The 21,843-nt window shown below is 36.9% G+C and overlaps 3 protein-coding genes across 5 annotated transcripts in view; 2 read left to right on the top strand and 1 right to left on the bottom strand.

The window, feature by feature from the left end:
• Positions 1-1,172: 1,172 nt before the first annotated feature.
• Positions 1,173-7,391, bottom strand: LOC108677993 (innexin inx2). 2 transcript variants are annotated; one of them, XM_018166316.2, is made up of 6 exons: positions 6,935-7,391; positions 4,510-4,751; positions 4,014-4,116; positions 2,895-3,192; positions 2,180-2,309; positions 1,173-2,034 (listed from the first exon to the last, which is right to left on the bottom strand). In XM_018166316.2, exons 1-5 carry the CDS (start codon positions 7,295-7,297, stop codon positions 2,227-2,229), a joined length of 1,089 nt encoding a protein of 362 aa, XP_018021805.1. In that variant the 5' UTR covers positions 7,298-7,391; the 3' UTR covers positions 1,173-2,034; positions 2,180-2,226. The 2 variants fall into 2 exon arrangements, with proteins under 2 accessions (XP_018021805.1, XP_018021804.1); XM_018166315.2 differs by having other exon boundaries at positions 1,173-2,309.
• A 4,733-nt stretch (positions 7,392-12,124) lies between these two features.
• On the top strand, positions 12,125-16,927 carry LOC108677994 (innexin inx2). The gene is made up of 5 exons (XM_018166317.2): positions 12,125-12,645; positions 13,845-14,086; positions 14,983-15,085; positions 15,456-15,750; positions 16,317-16,927. The coding sequence occupies exons 1-5, from the start codon at positions 12,283-12,285 to the stop codon at positions 16,397-16,399; spliced, it is 1,086 nt and encodes a 361-aa protein (XP_018021806.1). The 5' UTR covers positions 12,125-12,282; the 3' UTR covers positions 16,400-16,927.
• A 4,194-nt stretch (positions 16,928-21,121) lies between these two features.
• LOC108677991 (innexin inx2) overlaps positions 21,122-21,843 on the top strand; it is a 36,309-nt gene continuing 35,587 nt past the window's right edge. Inside the window, exon 1 of one of the 2 annotated variants that reach the window (XM_047880455.1) lies at positions 21,122-21,559. The gene's annotated coding sequence lies outside the window, so the exon portion shown is untranslated. Of the gene's footprint in view, positions 21,565-21,843 lie in introns of both variants that reach the window. The other variant, XM_018166312.2, reaches the window with a different exon arrangement.

The raw sequence follows: 21,843 nt of genomic DNA, 5'->3' as shown, positions 1-21,843 counted from the left end.
TTGGTAAACCAATATCCTATCGTTTGTTATTTACACATAAATTTTCGTTCGAACAAACCCATCCAACATGGCTGAAGGCATATCTTCTTACATCTTCTACATGTAACAACAGGTTTTCGCACGTCTGATTTATATTGCGCACACCGTACACTTATCTAAAGTAACGTTAGGGCTACACTCGTTAAACCCACAAGGAGGATTTGAAAATTTCGGAACCAACACAAGTCGTAATTACATCAAATGAATTTTTCAATAATTCTTCTCTGTTTTCTTTCGGTTCTTCGACAAAACAAAACTTAATCGCATATGCAAAAATCGTTCAATGAATAAAAGCAGTACTGAAACTGGCACTCAGAAACGAAAAGTTAAAAAAAATGAATAATTGCACAGAAACGAAGATGGCTTATAAAAATCGGCGAATGCTGATACGGGAGGCGAAGATTGCGAGAAATCATGCCTACATACTAGCTTAAAAATAGTATCAGTCAAGGCTTGTGTTACCATTATGCGATAGAACAAATTTACTTGGAAAATATATTGCTGGTTACATGGAACGCCTGAAACAATACAAGTACGACCACGCATTAGGCATAATTATCCAAATAGTATTGAATAACACGATTTCTATCTGACTTAACAAGGCAGACCAAATTGATAAATGAATACAGTACATCATTAGTGGTAGTGGAAATAATAAAACAATAAACAAAAGGCACCAAGCAATGCATTTCTCATCGTAGTCTCGGCTAAATTCACGCACTGGATATTGCACATAAGACATTCTCATTTTTAACCCATTGACACGCAAGAGAATTACTTAGCAATTGTTTGATGCCTCACGTTGAGTCAAAAAATTTGAATTTGGAACGTTTAGTGAAGGTAGTAAATTGTAGAAATGCTCCCGTTTCATTTATTTCAGTCTGTTTGATCGAAGTTAAAATTCTAAATGCTCCTATTTTACTTAAAAGTCGTACTAAGATTGGATGGCAATTCTCACGCTAAAGTCGAGCAAAGCAAAGGCGAAAAATGCGATAAAAAAAAATCTTCATGACAGCGGCTAAAATGTCAGGCCAAAACCATAAAGTTACACAATGAATTCAATAACGTACCCAACCTGCCTCTAAATTTACAAAATAAGGCCTATTCATTACTCAGAAAAATTGACGCGTCCTTTAGTCCAAATAGTGACACGCTTCCCCCGCGTACGTAGCACTGATACGCCCCTAGGCCGGGCCAACTGGCAGAGGCAAAAAGTACATCAATTCTTAGACTTTCTGCGATCATTCTTCCGAGTTATGAAATAATATTGGCTTGTTAATCATACGAGGACAACTTTGAGGCCACAGACAAAAAGAACGACAACCAAGGCGATTATGACGCAACTGACATAATCATCAGGGGTTACGGTAAGGCAGCGATAGTGCGGGTTGCTTGTCGTTCGTTTCATGCATCCGTGTGTGTATTATAGATTTAAGAGAACGATACTAAAATGTCGTGTCCTTATTTTAATTAAAATGGAATTGACGAAGATATAAGTGGATGAAATTCAAAATGACTATTTGAAAAGAGTTTTACAAAAGGCATCTGAAACCGCATCTCATTTATGAACGTCCAGATTAAAATTTCTTTAGTGTGATTATCGTTATGTCTCCTTAATTCCCTTATTGACATGATGGAATTCGATGAAAAATCCCACAAGTTAAATGTAAGATAAATAATTCGCCAAGAAAATGATCACAATCGTTGCTTTATTTAAAAAGGAATCTTATTGAAATTTCTCAAAATCCCACCCGGTTCTATTAAACAAATCTTCGCTGTCAATTTTGTGGGATCAGTACTTGTAAAATTATTGACCTAAAATGAAAGTTGTCATATAACTGTCAATTAAAAAACACGGTTTCGAGAGACACCGTACCGCTGCACATAAAATTATTGCCCCATCAAATAGTGTTCCTGAGAGTCACTGAGACCATACTTCTAGTACATAACTTCGTACATAACATCACACGAGGGGCAGGCATCTTTATAGTAACGCCTGTGTGCACATCACACGAGGGGCACGCGCCTATAGTAACGCCTGTGTACACATCACACGAGGGGCACGCGCCTATAGTAACGCCTGTGTACACATCACACGAGGGGCACGCGCCTATAGTAACGCCTGTGTACACACTATCACCCTGTGTACATACTATCACCCTTTGTACATAACATAACACGACTGACTTATTCCATGTACTGCCGGCCGTCCAGCCTCGCCGCGAACTCTTTTACGAAGTCTCGGAAGAAAAAGGCGTCCACATTCTTGCCTGTGGGATAAAACAGAGATAAATAGGCTTTAGAGCAATCAAAACGGCCTAATAAATGTACAACATCCACAATTCTCGGTCTTCTGGTCAAAGAGAGGTTGTTCATTCTGTATCGTTAGGTTTGTAAAAGATAATACCAAATATGTGCATTATTCCCTTTCGCAAGGTCTATGCAGTTAGTTTAACGTGAAAAGGCGAAGAGTTCTGCCAGTGTTTAAGAAGTTACTTCTATTACCACAAATGTATTTCAGAAAAATTACTCTGCCGAAAAGTGCATACATGCATTCGTACTTTATACATGTATTTAAGTAAATTTTCGTTTTATTATTTAAAAATGAGAATTAATTAAATTATTTCGTTAGTATTTAAGTTTAATGTTTTCAGACATCATTTAACAAATTTAAATCAACTTTAACAATTTCATGCCTTTGGCCTAAACATGTTAATGTTGAGCAGTTATCATTCTCAGTTTGTTTTCAGTCATTAAACTGAATATCGTCAAACATTGTAGGAAATTACGTTAAAAATTCAAAAGGAAATTACTTAGTAGAGAACAGCTTTCATATCTAAGCAGCCAGTACTCACTGAGTCTCCGCAGCAAGAACCAGTCTCCGTAGTCGCATTTGTGGGCAACAATTTCGACATCAATCTTTTCTTCGTTATAACAACATATTGATTTGAAGATTCTCGTGCGCACACGCTTGTGGAACGTGACAAGTCTGTAGATGAGACCAATGCCTGAGATGGCCGCTACGATGATAAACCAGAACCAGAGGAAGATGTAGATTTTCTCGTTGATTATATTGAGTGGCAAGACACACAGCGCGTCGTGCGACTCGATGCTGCCTGACGCGCCGTACTTATGGAATGTGCACTTGGTTACCTGCACATTGTACATCGCATTTAATCTTATTTATTTTACATCCAGCAGATTAGTCCGGCGTTGCCCTGAGCCAATAATTCCTGTCATTGTTTAATCTCGTTATCCTGAATCGGATTCACTAGAATACTACTGAACTACGTTCATGAAAGAAGCCTAGTAAAACTAACATTTATATCAAAATTTCATATAACTCCCTTAACAAAATGCGAAGAAAACATCAAGTTTCTAAGCCAATTGGAAAACAAAACTTTTATTTTTGATATTATCTTTTCCTCCCAGTTTTGTTGCAATACTTAACTGTTCTCCATTATGAATAAAATTTTATGTTTAAAGTAAAATCCTGATAACGCAACGTATCGTGGTTTCGTGCCTGAACAGCCTCTTTTAAATTTTCAGCGCCAGGTTTCAAATACAAAAACAAACGCACAAACTTCGAAAATACATATTATATAGACAATTAGAATGATCTCAAGTATTATTTAAGGATTCTTGCTAGTCATGTTACGCCAGACAAACAAGCATCTATAACGTCAACTATGATCGACGCAGATCGCAACTTGTTTACTTGCTCATGTTTTCACACACGACTTCAAACTGGATTTGTTTTATCACTCCTTCTGATCTTCAGTAGATTAATTTTATTATTATTATTATTTTTGTTATGTAAACTGGAAGATGATTCTGAATACGGTAATTAATATCTACTATTACTATGATTTAGAATCCGGCTATTTTAAGATTATTATCAAGACTATTGTTATTCCCATAAACTGCTTCACTAATTAAGATTATTTACTTCAATAAACTAAATGACTTCTGACCTTGGGGAAAATGGCGTCCATGGTATCGTGCCGAGTGCCCATTTCCTTCTCAGAAACAAACAGGACATCAGTTCCATATGTAGTGAACTGGTAACCTAGAAACCTACGAAAAAATCTAACATAAAAATGTATAGCTGGGTAAAAAGTTAGGGTTCCGAAGAAACTTTTGAAAATAAACCTACGTTAGCGGTTGGTCTCTAAAAATATGTTATTTGCAACTGAAAAGAAAAATGGACATTTCAATTTCAAATAAATATAAATAAGCCATTGAATTGCAGAAATCTCCCAGAATTAATTTTATTGTCAGTAAACAGCAGTTTGTTATTCATTGAAAATTGGCTCGATAATTCTTCGAATATGAATACGTCAAAATATTTTCTTCCGAATGTAAAATCTGTTTAACCTAGTCTCGGCCCATGCGTATACGTGCAATTCGCGAAAATGAGTAATAGATTAATACTTAGTTTATTTCAAGATTAGGCGATATATGTAATACCTGTCAGTGAAGTAAATCTGGCCAATAACGTTAGCGAAGTTTGCTATTTCGCACAAGACGTATTTGACGGCATAGAACTTGTGCCCGTGTAAGTTGCTATTGAAGTAACTAAGAAGTGCTTCAAGACGAACTTGCTTGTCTTCTTGGTCAATAATAACGGTGTTGACACCGCTTGATAGCAGCTTCATCTTGCCTCCTTCCCAGACTTTCCAGATGTAGCGGGGCAGGTAGAAAAGAATCGCCTGAGATACAAAATAATACACATTTTTAAATTTCCAATGAATACTAACGTATTTCACATATCTGTTAGCAAATATTTTACTATATCGAATAAAATTGGTCACGCTTTCATAGAAGAAATGAGGTATTTAATTTTCTTGGTTATTGACAAACGCGTTGCGTTGGGCTTGCCACGAGACCAACGTATTACAGAGGGCCTTAATATTCATACAACGTACGCTTGTTTCGATGAACCATGATTACACAATCGTAGGACAAAGATATTCGAAATAATACAACGCAAATTGATGTTATAATGTATGCATGAGAAAAATGAAAGGTGACTGACTGAATACCAATTGGAGTTCCACTTGGTGCCTCATTTAAGCCTTCCTGTTTGTTCTTAAATCAGTATATACATAACTTTGTATCGTTTTACACAGTGCTTGTGAATATAAAAATGGCATTTAATCTAATTATTTCCATAACTTGCTATTGTACTAAATAATTTTATTGTACTTGGAGAGATAAAACTTGTTAGATTGAAAAATATTATGCTAAGATTATAATAGTCGATTATTTAGTTATGAAGCAACGTAAAAACGTATGCTATTCGTTTCTTGAAACCAGTTGCGCGAGAGAAATGTGACGGGGAAAGGAGATACGACGTGAAGAGAAGATCTGACGAAAGTTCTCTAGAAACGTCCGCCAATGCTACATATACGTAGGTATATATCCTTCAGCCGTCGAAAACTGATTTCTGGCAAGGCCACATCTAGATTTCATACCTGAACAAGCACTGTTCCTAATGATCTTGAATAAGTGGAACAAATTGCATTGCCCGAATCATCAATTTTAACGAATCGTAAATACTGGATTTCATACCGGCGAACTTGAATTAGATGTTGCCACATCTTTTATTAGACAACTAAAGGTATCTCTAGGTCTAGAGTCTAGACTCTTGTGCCGGAGTTATTGAATAGAAATTTCCAGTATGAGTGTGGTATCTCCAGTACAGGAACACATTCGTATACTTTACCGATTACATTTGAATGAATTTAGAGGCCCACCGAGTCTCCCTTTACTTAGTTAGCCCTAACCACAGCTAATCGACAAGTATGAACTCTTTGTGAAGACTAGTTTACACGAAGCACATTCGGCCACATTAAAAACGAAATTAGCTTGATCGAAGTGGTCTCAGATTTGTTGATATTTCTATTCAACTCGAAATTCTCTCAGAAATACATACGTGTGACTGTTAGTAAACGTTTTATGTATGGCCGGCACATGAAGTTAGTACGAATTGTATGTATATGTAGGACGCTGTTGTCTCAACGGAATTGTAGTAAATTATAGTTTGAAGCAGCTTCAAACATTTCGGCCTCCGTTTCCTTTGTGTATCAATATCCCCGTAATAAAAAACAATGATAATCAGCAATCTTCTCCGTGAAACTCGATTTGAACCTCCAAGTCTACAATTATTTCACCAAATTTTTAAACTGAGTAATGGGTAATATGTCGTCATAATGTCGATATTAATTATCCGAATTACTTGGGGATGTGATGTATGATCTCTTCGCTACGTGCTAGTACCACAATAAACATAATTCAAGTAGGCTAAATTAAATGAAGCAAATACTTAAAAATTTATTAATTTATTTATTGGTCTCGATTAATTATAAATTATCCGTGTCAATAGTAACGGTCCTTACAAGACGCGTGTCAAGTTCTTCAACGACTCTGGTTGCCTATGCCAGGATACGCTGGCCATAACCAGTTTATTAACCACCAGTCTAGCGCAGAAACAACACAGGTATACATTTTTTCCATGGGGTTTTCCACGTCTTGGAACAGGTGTCGTAATTTTTTACGGTACAATACAATAATAATTAATATTGAGTTAACACTTTACTACATAACAGTGAGATAACCAGATTAATTTAGCGTTGGAACGGTATAGAACTTATTTATGTTATTGCGAGTAAAAATATACAGAAACTTTCGGTGAAGATCGAAAAAACACGACGTGAACGGTAGACCGTGACTTAAACTTCGAAATGAACATGGCTTTTAGCCTACTTTTAGTTTAGACTTTTTCACAGTATATTAATGAAAGACAATCCACATATGTCAGCAAGATTAATTTAACGTTTCACATGTTTACGCAAAGAATAAAATAAAATTATAAGAAAAAAAAACAACTTACTTGAAAGTAAAGCATGAGTGTCACCCACTGATAGTATTTGTGGTAACGAACTTCAGAGCCTTCTTTGATCAGCGCGGGACTTGCAATGCCTGGATGAGGTATATCTTTACCGACCGTTTTATTTCCAAGATCCGGAATAGTGTAAGTGGAATGGATCCAACAATAGGTGTCCATGAGGTAAGGAGGAATTTTGTCGACCAGACAGTCTATAGGATCTCCAAAATATTGCTTTTGAGTCACCAACAGAGAAAAGGCCACTAGGAGAAACATCGTTGCTTTGTAATGCAATCTGAACACATAATTGTCGATTGAGACTGAGTCTATTTTAAGTAAACCTCGAATGGAACCAAAAACGTCGGACATGCTTGCGATTTTGTCTTGCCAGTTGCCACTAACTGCACGAGCAATGCCAGTTAACCTTCTACCACCATGTCCAGCAGACAACTGGAAGAACGGCCGTGCGCAGTGGGCGGCGTAACGTGATAGGCCTTCTCGCACCCCGTTTTCTAATAAACTTAACAAAAAAACAAATACAATGGTAACCTATACAAAACTATGCATTGCACTCTATGCACTGAAAAATATCTGTATAAATATCTGTTATTGAAATGTAATAATCCTCTACTATACGTTGGTATCATAAGTTTTGAGATTAATCTAACGATTTTTCTGTGTTATAAATTAATATTTTAAATAAGAAAAGAGTAGAATTTTTCAAAAACAAAGTTGTTCAAATAACTCAAGGCCACATATTCAGTTATAAGCAAAACTGCAATAATGGTAATATAAGAGCGAAAATTTGTGTCAATTGATTAAATATCATTTGTAAAACATTAATTTAAGTGTCGATACTCTGCCCTCATAAAACACTTTCCGGATGCGGCTTTGCATCACCGGAAATCACCAAAGTGTCTATTTGACTGACACTTCTTATTTTAAGTGAGAATTGGCAACAAAAATAATCATATATTTCCAGATTCGTACGTAATATTTATTGAAATCATCGTATTTATTTATAATTCAGAGTATTGTTGAACAATAAGCGCAATACTTGAATATTTTTATTGGTGATATTAATTCTCAAGGACACTGTTTGCATGCGCTACTTTCTTTAACCTACCGTAGAGGATTTTTAGCATATAACAAGTTGTTCTTGAGATATATGAGCAAAAGTACTTTAAAATTTGTAAAAAAAACTGCTTGCCCATTTTCATCTGCATAAAATGATACTACGTTGTATGTATAGATATAACCTGGTCGTCTTCTTATGGTCAGAACTCGTCGAGCTTGCGACTTTTAAATTTTATTCCAGTAGCAAAAAGCGCTGCGTAAATCACTCAAGTCAATCTCAAGTAATCATATCATTCATATGTATAATTTGCCGCTATATACAGTATGTCTGAAGTCCTCTATTACATGTTTTAAAAACAGTGAAATGTTATGTATCAATCTTTAATTTGTTAAACAGAGTCCAGAGAACTTCATTTGTAAATCCGAATAGGTGTCTTGGTGAGTTGGAGAGACACGATGTCATGGAGCTTCTTTCCTTTGACGACACACTTGTACGGTATATGCGTTCCATTGATCAGACTTGGTGCATTCATGCATGCAGGTGCGCTACGTGACATGAGCCCAGCATGGTAGCCTCATGTTCATCTTTCCCAGCACCTGTACCCCCAAGTGATACGGTATATCACGGGCCATGAAATTTTCCAGTTATACAATGGTATGCTGGTGCGGGATGAATGAAAACATAATGCTGGTGATGAACTCAGCATTATGTCCATCGTTCCTAGCCCCTGTACCCTTAAACGGAACGTATATATTCTATATATCACGGGATGTGATAATAATAATAATAATAATAATAGCGCTACAGTGTAAAATCATGAATATGTTATCTCTAACTTCTGTGAAGTTTACAGAGTTGTTATTAGATTGCTTCATTTCAAACCATATAATCGATTTTGTCACACCCTTAACTATAGTATGGACGAAAAAACTTTTTTTTCTGAAACTTTTGGAGAGAATATGGAAGCGAAAATTGGGCTGTGATGCATCAGTACCTTCATCACTGGGCGAGGAAAACTTCCTTGGAAACAAATTAAAATAATTAATATCATTTTGCTTTCTTACTTCACAAATTAATCGAGAACTTGGGAACCAATAAATTGTCAACAAAACTTACTACGAGGCATGTTTCATGAGTAAGGACCGTTTTGGAATTAAAAAAAGATGTACAAAGATATTGCAATGATTTTATTTTTACATGAAAGCCTGTACCTTAATCTATTTTTTTCTACATAATTTCCGTGAATATTAAGGCACTTGTCATAACGTGGCATCAGTTTTTGAATACCCTCTTGATAAAATTCTGCCGCCTGACTTGGAGGTGAAATTCTGCTGAAAAACGCCTGAAATTTCTTCTTCCTGACGAGTCAGGCGGCAGAATTTGAGGCGTTTTTCAACAGAATTTCACCTCCATTTCAGCAGAATTTCACCTCCAAATCAGGCGGCAGAATTTTATCAAGAGGGTATTCAAAAACTGGTGCCACGTTGTGGCAAGTGCCTCAATATTTACGGATATTATGTAGAAAAGTAGATTAAGGTACAGGCTTTCATGTAAAATAAAATTATTGCGATATCTTTGCACGTCTTTTTAAATTCCAAAACGGTCCTTACTTAAAAAAAAACATGCCGAGTGTGTTTTTGTTGACAACGTATATTACATGTTACAAAACTTCTTATTACTCATTACAAAATACGGAAAATGAGAACATCGTGAATTAACTTAACAGTTTCGTTTCAACCGACTTCTTGATTAAAAACTTGAAAATTACGGGAAATATGATCTTGCTGAAAGTTTTATGTTACGTGCAATAGAACAAAATTTGCTTCGCGTTAATCGTACTCATTGGGAAAAGAAGTGTGCAATCAAATTGCACACTTTTCTTAATGTAAAACTCTAGACTCTTATAGAGTCTAGATTGTAAATGATGCACAAAGATATTTCGAAAGAACTTCAACTCAGCAACACGCTATTCAATAAGATTAAGAATATCAAATTGTTTTATACATCTTTAAAAAGCACTGTACATAATTTAATCGCAGAAAATCCATAGATACTTACTTATTGAGCTACAATATTTTTACCGAGAGACTAGATAAGAACTGTTGTGTAACACTAAAATGACTAAATTCCTCAACACTCCGCCAGAGGGGGCGGAGCCATGATCGGATGCTGCGGGTAAAGTTTGACGACGTTTCCTGCGAAGAGCCGCGGGTCTGCCGAAGCCCAATGTCGTCATCTGAGGAGCGAATTTTCCCTTTCCGGTAAGCAACTTCCCACCATGGTCGTTTTCTGGCAAATTGACCGGATTGACGTAATTTCCTCAATGCATATAGAGCTTGATTTTGCTAGAATTTATCTCGTATAGGAAATAAAAAAGCTGCCATAGTTACTCATGTTCTTTGAACAGTTGGACGGAGAATTCGCGAAAACATCTGCAAGCTGCGATTCAGCTAGGTAGTCATGATATAATAACGATATGTTTCATGTCATATTTTGAAACATATTCATAGAAAATTTAGTCATGCCAGTTTTTTGTTGAAATTATCAGCTGCCATCGCATTGTTCAATAAAGTAGGAACAGAGTGGCATTGATTGTGAAAATCGTAGTAAATTTTCACAAGTGTTCATTTGTCATTTTCATCTTTTTTTAAATTTACTGCAAATGTGCCTCCGGTCCGGGTGTTCATGCCTCTGTTGGCCGGTTTTCACTATGCCGGCAGACAAATTACAATAGAAAGAACTTCATATAAATAATGGAAGGTATTTTCAACGTTCAAAAACAGACCATACAACGTAAATCCTATAATTATAATTTATTCAATCTGTAAACATTTAAACAGCATAATTTAAGTTGATTGACGATGTGATATCATCTCATTAATCTTTTCTCACATTTATGGCATGAACCACTCCGTTTATTGTACTTTTTTCCGCGGCAATCAAAATAATAAAGAAAAATTCTTTGTTCCTCTGATGCACCGCTACGGGCGCTAGAAGCCAGGGCAAGCGGCTGGGTCAGAGACCTGTGAGCTGGGCAGTGTGTGTCGCGATGGGTGACCTTATCATGAATACCATATAGGATACCCCACCCATATTATTATTGCAGGCGTACGTTTCTTGATCAACAAAAATCAGACATCCATGATCCCCGTATTCATAATTAGAATTTCATCTAAAGGGGCGGAACGTAGAACGTTGCGATGAATATAGTTTAAAACTCTTATGCCTCGGTTACATTCGTACCTATTGACCTATGTTACTCAATATTGTTTCCTACTTGCGGGTGACCGGTAAATCATACTTCGAATTTTTAAAGCAAGGTAGAAGTTACACTGATGTTGCAGATGAACTGATTATTGCAAGCATTTTTTAGAAAGCGAATACATCTGCTCGCCATTTCATTTCCAATAATAATAATAAAAGTAAATGAAGTTATCTGCTTTGATGCGCGTGTTTAGTTACCAAACCAATAGTGGGAGCTTTACGGTTTGAATAAAATGGTTACATATATTGAGGTTTGATCCAATCACCTACAAATTCAACGAGTGATTTACATGAACAGGAAAAAAAGACGAACCATGTTTCAGAATGAGCGTGGACTAGAAACTTCTCTGTGTAAAAACTTGTCGAACACACACTTAAAATTTCATTACTGTTGCGCTTTAGAGTTTAGTGACAGCACAATCTATCACTGAATAATAATTTCAAAATTAAAAGTAGTTTTCATGTTCTTAAATTTCAAGAAGCGAACAACCAAATTAACCATGCACTTAACGTAGTGCATATATTTCTGTGTAATCAGAGTTTGATTAACAAATCTTTATGATCTCAGCCTCAAACGTACGATAAAGAAAAGAAGTAGGGGTCATTACAATACTTGAACGCTTGTGGCCCATGAGCTGTAGAATCTTCGACATGGTTTTCAAGAACGGCCCTCTGTTCTGTAGAGTGTGGTAAGAGGTAACCTCGTTATCAATACTTATCAGTTTAGATTATAAACTGTGGTAGTACAGACGAAATCAGAATTTTGATTAAACTAAATAAATATAATTAAAACAAAATTGTTTTATTTTATAATACAGGAAACTACTTAAATGCATTGAAAAAAGGTGTCAGGAAACCAACCGACGCTAGGAATCCCCGTGCGAGGCTACATCCTTCGGCGTGGACTTCAATTGAGACTCCAGTTACTCACTGGCAGTTGTGAGGGGCAGTGTGCTTGGCCTGTTACAGGCGCTTGGTTGACTTGTTGAGTGTGTGTAACTAAACCGGCACCATGTATGATGTGTTCGGATCAATTCGGGGTCTTCTTAAGATCGACTCCGTTAGCATCGATAATAATATATTTCGCATGCACTATAAAGCAACGATGTTCGTGCTGGTAGCGTTTTCCATTCTTGTCACCCAAAAGCAATATTTTGGTGACCCCATCGACTGTATTGTGGATAAAATCCCCGCCAATCTAATGGATACCTACTGCTGGATCCACTCAACCTACACAATTCCATCTCTTGTCGGAGCTAAGATTGGAGTTGAAGTTCCTCACCCCGGCATCGCAAATCCCAAAAGCAATGAAGAAGAATATGAAGTGAAGTACCACAAATACTATCAGTGGGTGACGCTTTTCCTCTACCTCCAGGTAAGTACTAGCTACCATCCAGTGATCCAGTCCACTTTATTTTCTAATGAGCCTTAATTTCAAATCATTATTATTTAAATTAACTAAAATCAAGTTGATCTGTGAGGAAAGTTATAGGTTCTTATCATATGTCTACACTCAACTCAAGTCAAATCAACTATATTTTATTTTTACCAGTTATATGAAATAACAAAACTCTTAGTCTTAGCCACTCTTAGGAATGCCATTGGGATTGGCAACGGGAAAGAATGCAAGTGATACCACTTACTGCCTGTGATATCTTTTTAAAGATTGCTGATTTTACTTTTACTGATTAGTTTGTACAGGTGTTTTAGTCAGGAGAATGAAAGCACCAGTTGGTCTTGGCATAGGCTAATTTGGTTGGAGTTAGAATAATGAGAGAAAGAATTTTCCTCGGTTGGACCGTTGGACTAATGCTTATTTCAGAGAACTAAACTTTTACAGATAGAACTTTCACCAATAAATATGTAAAATTGTTTTGAACTCTGATGATGATGCAAGTTTGGTTGACAAGCATGTATATAGAATAGATGACAGTCAATTGCAATTGATGCCAAACTTATTGTCAGTATAAGCTGGAGTACATGGTTTCTAAGTAATACCTTTCTCAAAAATAAATGTAATAAAGTATTATTTTGCGGTTTGCCTGCATTGCACCTACTTGATGTACAGAGGGCAATTTGAAGCTGCAAGGCATTATTATTCATTGCCCTGGGTGTGGGAATTTTTATTTATTGTAGTTTTTTATAGTCATTGCTAAATTGCTGACCTGAGCAATAGAAAAAAAAATTTGCATATATTTTACGATTCCTCCATTATCTTTTATTAATGCATTATTGCCACTGCTTGTTAACAGTAATAAAACTAAAGCTGTATATATAGGTAGTGTCTTGTTCATACTAAACAATATTATGACCAAACAAAGTAGAAAAACAAAACAAAAATTTTAATATTACTCGAGAACAAGTGCATAGCATTGCGTTTCTTGAAGGTTTATTATGTCATTTAAATTATTGAAATATATGCATAATTGCAAATGCTTAGAATAAAGAACATGCTCTGAACAAGTCATTGTATTCTGATGAGTTGTGCTACCTTGAGACATCAGTTCTAGCTTAGGTCTCTAGTGCAACAGCTTCACAGCACTTGTGCATGAATTTTTTCTCTATTATTTACAGGCGATTATGTTCTACATCCCCCGCTACCTGTGGAAGGTTTGGGAAGCCGGTAAAGTGAAGATGCTGGTCATGCAGCTCAACTCGCCTATTGTGGACGATGATGCCAAGAGGGAGCGCAAGAAGATGCTTGTAAATTACTTCAACGTCAACATGCACAACCACAACTTCTATGCCTACCGATTCTTCTTCTGCGAATTGCTCAACTTTGCTAACGTTGTTGGCCAGATCTACTTCACTGATCGGTGAGCTGATAGCAACGACTATCTTGTCAACTATTTGTGATAGAAATGTTCTCTGATGTCCTGCCTGTTCGGCTGATATCCCGGAAAAAATTCTGTATAACATTGAATTGCGTTTCACTTAGTGGTAAGAGCATTTCATGCCATGCCGGCAACTGGGAATGAAACCTAGAACTTTTTTTCCTATGATGTGAGAAATGATGGACCTGAGGTAACAAGATCAAAAACGAAATTGACGTTAACCCTATCAAGATTTTTTTTTAGAAAAATTAATCCTTATTTACTGGCTTTAGTCAGTGCCCGTAGTCTTTAGCTTAAATTCAATAACGTATGTTGTGCATCTGACGAGAACTGGCAATGATGAGATGAGGTAAAATTAGGTTGTCACCAACTCAACTATGGTTCAACTTCACGTTAGTTTCGATTCCGATCGTGGTTCAAGGTACTAAGGCCACATATCTATTTCGACAAATTATTGCACCATCCATAAATTATATATTTAAACGAAGGCAATGAAACTAAATAAAACGTTGACGCGCGGAATTGTAGCTACGACCACTTCAACGATAAAGTACTGTTCAGTGATCACGCGTTTGTGTTATTTACTTGGTAGTTCTCGTCATCCTGGAATGGGGCCATGGGCCCACTTAACTTCATTGCATTGTAATGAAGGCACTTAACCGCAGTTTTTAACCGCTTGCTAGATCTGTTTCACTGTGAAATGAAATCGTAAGTAGGTTTTCATTGCGAGTAAACAATCGTGAACGGGTATCTAGAACGGCAGTATATAAAGAATAGAAGTAAGAAACTCATTATTGGTTTTTTAACGTATTGAAGCGACACCTTCTTTCACCGTGCGACATCATGATTAAAACGCGATATCTTCTTCCTATGGACAGCTTCTTGGGTTACGAGTTCACGACCTACGGCACGCGCGTGGTGCAGATGAGCCAGCAGGAGTTCGGTACCAGGAGTGATCCCATGGACGCCGTTTTCCCCAAGGTAAGTTGACTAGTCCTTGACAATCTATTTATTAGCCGACCTTTGTTTCAAATTTATCTTTACCTCAATGCTGCAGCGTTGTTATTGCTAATAGAATTTCTTACGTTAGAAAGCTTTCGACTAAAAGTAAATGCTGATTTATTTCCTTCATCACGTTCACGTTTCGCGTGCAGGTGACCAAGTGCACCTTCCATATACTGATTTCTTTATAACATCACGTTTACGTTTCGCGTACAGGTGACCAAGTGCACCTTCCATATACTGATTTCTTTATAACATCACGTTTACGTTTCGCGTGCAGGTGACCAAGTGCACCTTCCATATACTGATTGATTTCCTTTATAACATCACGTTTACGTTTCGCGTGCAGGTGACCAAGTGCACCTTCCACAAATACGGTAGCTCAGGCAGCATCGAGACTCACGACGGTCTGTGTGTTCTGCCATTGAACATTTTCAATGAGAAGATCTACATCTTCCTGTGGTTCTGGTTCATCATCGTGGCCATCATCTCGGGCATCGGTCTGCTCTACAGACTCGCCACTTTTCTGGCGCCTTTCCGCCAGATCCTCCTGCGTACGCGGTCCAGACTTGCCTCCCAGGAGGACGTTGAGGCTGTGTCGCGCAAGTGCCAAATCGGAGACTGGTTCTTACTCTACCAACTTGGTGAGTTGCGCTCAGCCAGTGATTGTCTTTACACTTTCTTGTGCTGAAATTGAACTTCTTCATCTAATATATTTACCATCACTTGTCGAGTCTGATATTTTCTGTGACGTAGTCTTCTCCCCACTACCTTACCCTTTTTTATTATAATACAAATTAATATTTCGAGAAGCGTTGATACTAAAAAGCACCTAATTTTCCTAGGCCAAAGTGACGTTTAACTCTCGTCTGTGATGTATGCTGTGCGAATATTTGCACAATCAATATGAGAGAAAACGTCGGTGCAGCTGCTTTCTCGAGTTACGAATTTATTGATACTTAGATCCATAACAATTTGTACACTTTTTATTGAGAAATTTAGTGTTGAGATATGGGCTTTGTAAACGATGTTTAACACCTGATTGATGTGTATTAGTTAGTAAGGAATCGTCGTTGAGTTCTAACTCAAATTTTTTTTATAGGTTTATGCCCTTGTTTGTTTTCTATTGAAAACATTTTTTAACGTTTGACTGGCGACTGTACCTGTAACCGCCTCCCTTTTGACCGTAATGTTTTTTTTCTCTTTGCAGCCAAGAACATGGACCCGTTGATTTACCGTGAATTCATCACGGAACTGGCACTAAAATTCCAAGGAAAAGAGCCTATAAACTAGCAGATGCCTACAATAAACTAGTTTTATCACAGTAATGCGTTTCGTTTAATAGACTCCAAGTAGCACTGCTTGACTCCTGAAAGATGGAGAGGTTCTGAAAAATCTTCGTCTTGATTGTAAGTTCAAGGAAGCACTCGACAAAAAACAACGGAATTCCGTATCTTATGTTCTCTTCTCACGACTGGGGTTGAAGCACTAGTTATCTTCAAACTCCATTGATTTTAGTGTGCCCAATCTAAATATATTGTACGTGTCTAAAATTACGATACGATTTATTATGTTCGCATCTATTCGAGTTATACCGTTGCATCCTAACGGTAATTATTAGATGACGTATAAGACGGTTGTTCGTATAAGACAAAAAATTGAGTTTGAAGTCACTGATGAACTTTTTTCGGTACATTTCGAGGTGTTTATCATTTTTGGAAACATTTACTTGTAAGTCCAAATGCTTTCCAAGTTTAAATCCTATGAGTAATACGACAGCCAGCGCTTGCTTATTTTTGGACCGAAGATCTTTTTTTTTTTTACTCTAGCCTAGAGTCTTTGCTTGATGATGCTCAATGATCGGAGCGCGAAAAGAGGGATGTTGTGTTACTTGTGTATCCGGAAAATAGAGTTGACTCAACTTACGGATAACGCCGTTGCCTTTGTCTCTAATATAGTAACTATGTTTTTTAACTTAATCAACCAAGAGCGCACTTTGGTGCTAACTGGGCCGCATTTTAGGGATGAGTCGGAAAAAAACTCTTACGTACGACGCTTTTCCTGACGATTGGCATTGCTAGCTGCTTATCTGCGCATTATATAAGTTCTTTGTTCCCTGCCCTCATGAATTGCATCATCCGTTTACTAGCTGCAGGCCATTTTGATCGCGCATTGAAACGTCTGCTTCGGTTGCGATTCACAATAGACACTGCAGTGTCTCATATCAGTTAATATTGTGCTAACGTATTGCTCAATAAATGCAAAGTGCTGCTTCTCAGAGTATTTCCCATTGCATTCCATTTCCTTTCACATTTACACAAATATAACCATTGATAATGATCGTAGTTGCGATTTTAATGCATGTGCGCGTTTACATTCATTGCGGGACTAAACTCAGGCTCGAAAATGTCGAGTGTATGTACGGTGAAAACTTGGTGGACCAATACAAACGCTTCTTTTTTTTCGTTCATTTTGTAGAATTCTCAGTTCTTCAACAGTGATTTTTTTCGTTCATGTTGTGGAATTCTCACTTCTTCAACAGTGACTTGTTGCACACATATAGTATATATAACTGGAATGCTGGAAAACTTTACTTTGACCAAGATTGTGTGACGGCTTACAAAGTGCAGACGCTTCGTGTTGTGCTTGTAGCAACGATTTATGCACTCTTTTGTTCACTAAAGTGAGCTGCAATAAGCCAACTAGGAGATACAGTTACGGCTCATGTTGGGCGTAAAATCTCCTCTTCGTTGAGTATATTTTTATAACTTTGTACTCTTTATTGTCGTAGGTCTTATGCCTAGATCATACCGCCGTTTTTCTGACGATACTGGCTACGTCAACTGATCTTATTTGATCTTCGTGATGGAAATTGTCAAAATTTTATGTTACTGACCATTTTGATAGATTTTTTTTGTGATAAGCTTATATTTTTCTGTTAGAAATAAACTTGCGTTTAATTTATTCATTAAAGAGTTATTTGTTAGGTTATTTGTAACGAATGCTAGGTTCTCTGTACTCTAATTGTATTATTAGTGAAGTCTGGGGCTAATGAGAGCTGTTAACCGCTTTGATCCCAGCTTTTATTCCGATATTTTCATTCTGCCGACCATTTTCGCCTGATTCGTTCCTGATGACCTTTGTATGTTGAACCATCGTCTCGTACATGTGTTATTTTTTTGTAACGCTCCTAATAGTGAATGTACATTGAAAAGCAATAAATTTTGATTATAGGTTCATTTGTTTACATTCCCATCATTTATTAACCACCTTAAATGTGGATCCACAACTTGAATCTTGTGTTACATTCTTTGCTCAAACTAAGCCTGAGATATCTCTTTAATACTCATATCATGAAAGATTGCCAATAAATATCAACAGAAAATTCTATTTAACGCAATGTTATCGGAATCTAATCAAGTCCTGTATCAATGATACGCTAGAAATGACCGTAGAGGCTCCAATTTGTGACCTGATGCTGCATCGCAAACACGATTCAATAGTGATACTGCTTGCGTTTCATGAGTAATTTTGAAGCCAAATACGAGATTTCACCTCTTATGTATAATGTACATTTTTGAGCGCTGTTAGGCCTACCAGGAAGTGCCTGGCCCCCTGCGTGTTGGTAGCGTAGATAGGCCTAAGCTCGGTGCTGTAAATTTCCACCCTTTTGTTGCCATGGACAGCTATGGAATAGGCGTAGCCGCTCAACAAATCGTCGTTATGCCAGAGCCTGACTTATCTTTACAATAAACCTAGGAAAATTTATGAACGAAGGTATTCAAGCGTGTAAAATGTTACAGTTTTTACGACTTCGCGTAATGGTCGTACCACGCACATATCTTCACCAAAATATATTATCACGCATATGTAACTCTCAGTTCACCTCGTAACTTTGGCAACACGAATTTATTAATTAATCGGTATGGTGCCTTCCAGGGGCGCCAGATGTGTGCATTACGAAACGGACGAATCAGCGCACAAAAAAGGCCAAACGGCCTCAATTCCATAATCATTATTGAATTTGAAACATGCGGTACCACGATTGAATTTTTGGGTTCCTAGACTTACACGACATGGGAGTTGAAAATTAAATTCGGTTAATAACAGGTTTATTCTACTCAATTTAAGAAGCCAACTCAAATGAATAGGGACAAATCTATTAATTTGGCCAAAAAAAGGCCCATTTGACTACCATGCCGGCCGGGCACAACGCCACCACGCGGCTGCATGCAGCGTTGCAGTCGCCTGCAGCTGCCACAAACTCCTATACGCACAATTTTCTGACTCATTGACGAGAGTAAGGCCACCGGATGATTTGTTTGCAATAAATAAATCATTGTTGCTTTCTATTTCTGACTTGTAATTGATCACTGTTGAGGAGTACACGTACAGACATGGTCAGAAAATATGCAATTGAAAAACAACGTGGCTAGGAGAAGTGTACACACTTTTGAGCACTCCTCCTCCATTGGTTCTGGGCACTCCAATATACAAACAAAAGTGATGAATTGAAATCATTTCATAAACTAGGCTCATTCTAAAGCTAAATTAAAAGAAGAAGCAAAAGACCTCTGATCCCGTAATTGTTGATTTTGTGAAAAGGTTACCGGACGCAACGGGCGTCTTCAGGAATGTCAGGACTACGCGTAGCATGTGAGGTTTCTGGTGGTGGTGTGGCGCAATGGTTAATTATGGTAAGATTTGACTGGTACAAAGGAGAACGAAACCAATGCAATGGGTAAAAAGGTGAATAATTCTGTTGTTTGTACGTGTTTTCAACTTTTTCATGGTGTCAACGAGTGGAGAACTTACCAGGAATAACGGGATAGTTGGCTCGAGTTTCGTCAGTATGCACACTGCGCAGTTGTATGTTGAATCAGGAAGACGTATGAGTATAAACTAGGAGCATGACAGATGGTTGTAATGATTGATTATATGATTATTTGTTTAAAATTTAAGTCAGGCCGCATTATAATGAATTTTTCGGCCTTTGTTAGTAAACAAAATTTAATGTTTCAATTTAATGTAGGCTTTCACATTTCAGTTGAGGAAAGATTATTAACTATTTTGCGGATTTTTCTCTGGAAGTTTAGCGCATCCAATGCCAGTAGCCAATTCAATGACAGTTCATTAGTAGCCAGGATTAGATATATGAACAATAAAGATCTTTATGAATATAAATAGTTCATCCCTGCTTAGAATTCATTTGAAACTTATTATAAGAACTATGAACTATCGCATTTTCAAAGAATCGCCATGAAATTGTATGTTGTTTGTTACGTGCATGGTGTGCAATATAAAAAAATGTGATGCGTTTCTGCACTCAAAAATTTTTTGCAAGATGTCAAAGAAGATCCCCATCGTAATTTATTCATATATTGCAATCCATTAAACCATTGGTATGATAATTCAGTGATGAAGTAAAAGACTTTCTTTTGAAAAAGAAACATAAATTACAATAAAAAATACATCATAATTTTACCAATTTTCAGAAGTGTAGATATTTCTTCTAACTTGGTCCCTTCTTGTTTGAAACTTATCAGCATTGGTGTTGGAATTTCAAGACAAACTATAGTTACATGAAAAACTACAACTATCAAGTTTGTAATTCATAACATCTTCGTTCCTTTGATGAAATTGATAATCTGAGAGGTATTTCCCGTATGTGAAACTGCAGCGTCCACGCACACGTGTCTGAATGAAACTGTCTTCTGTCAGAGCACAGATGTGATCAAACGTTAGTACAGCTAACACATGACGTTACTCGAAGCAAACTGAAAGTATTAGATAAATAAAAATAATTCAGCGTGACAAGATCAAGAACTGTAATTAGGATTCAAAATTGTTTTTTTTTATGATTAATTGTGGCTGTGATAATTAATGTACTAAGTCTCTTTAATTATATGACGTTGGATATATGTCAGCTGTGTCGACATGCTGGGTGTTGAACACCTGCGCAGCGTAACGAAGGTTGCAGGTCTTCGCTATAATATTTAGTATTGGTCTATTCGACGTTAGTGCGTGACGTTGTATTGCAGCTCCATAATCCGAACTACTAACTATATTTCTTGCAGTGAATATGTCTTGAGTTACTCTCTTGTACGTCGCATACGTATTACGTCGCTTAGAAAAGTATGTATTCTTCCGACGTATTATAATTGTGTAATATCGTTCAAAGCTGTTCGTTAGTTACCCCGTGTTGACATTCACATTTTATAACCGCAAAAGAATCAATGAAAAGAACTAAAAAAGTGAATTCAGCATAAAAAGTAATCGAACAATTACCAGATTTTGCTGACTTGACGATGCTTCGACGAGGCGCTGCATCTCTTATCACGACCGTTTCCTGAAAAACACTGGAGAGAGGAAGAATTTTTCGCTAATCATCTGAGCTGTTTTACGTTTTTAAGAAGAAAAATTAAACCTACTGCGTCCTCTTTTTTCTGCGATACAAGGTAAATAGCTTCTGATTAATGCCCTGTTGTCTATTAGAAAGAATTGTTCTCTTAGCAGCCATATGCGGCTATAAACTCATGTAATTAGAGAGATACTGTTTTGTAAAAATGGGTATAGTGAACTAAAAATCATTCACTTATTTTAAAAAAATCTCTGAGAAGCAATATATATCGAATTAATATTGTTATTAGATCGAAAACGTAATTTTACGCAAGAACATCTCACAGATACGAATGTGAACATTAGCTTATCTTTTTTTTAACAACTTCAATTACAAT

This window comes from Hyalella azteca, unplaced genomic scaffold (genome assembly GCF_000764305.2).
Source record: "Hyalella azteca isolate HAZT.00-mixed unplaced genomic scaffold, Hazt_2.0.2 contig5416, whole genome shotgun sequence".
NCBI lineage: Eukaryota > Metazoa > Arthropoda > Malacostraca > Amphipoda > Hyalellidae > Hyalella > Hyalella azteca.
Note: the sequence above shows the minus strand (reverse complement) of the source record. Positions and strands in the feature narration are given on the sequence as shown.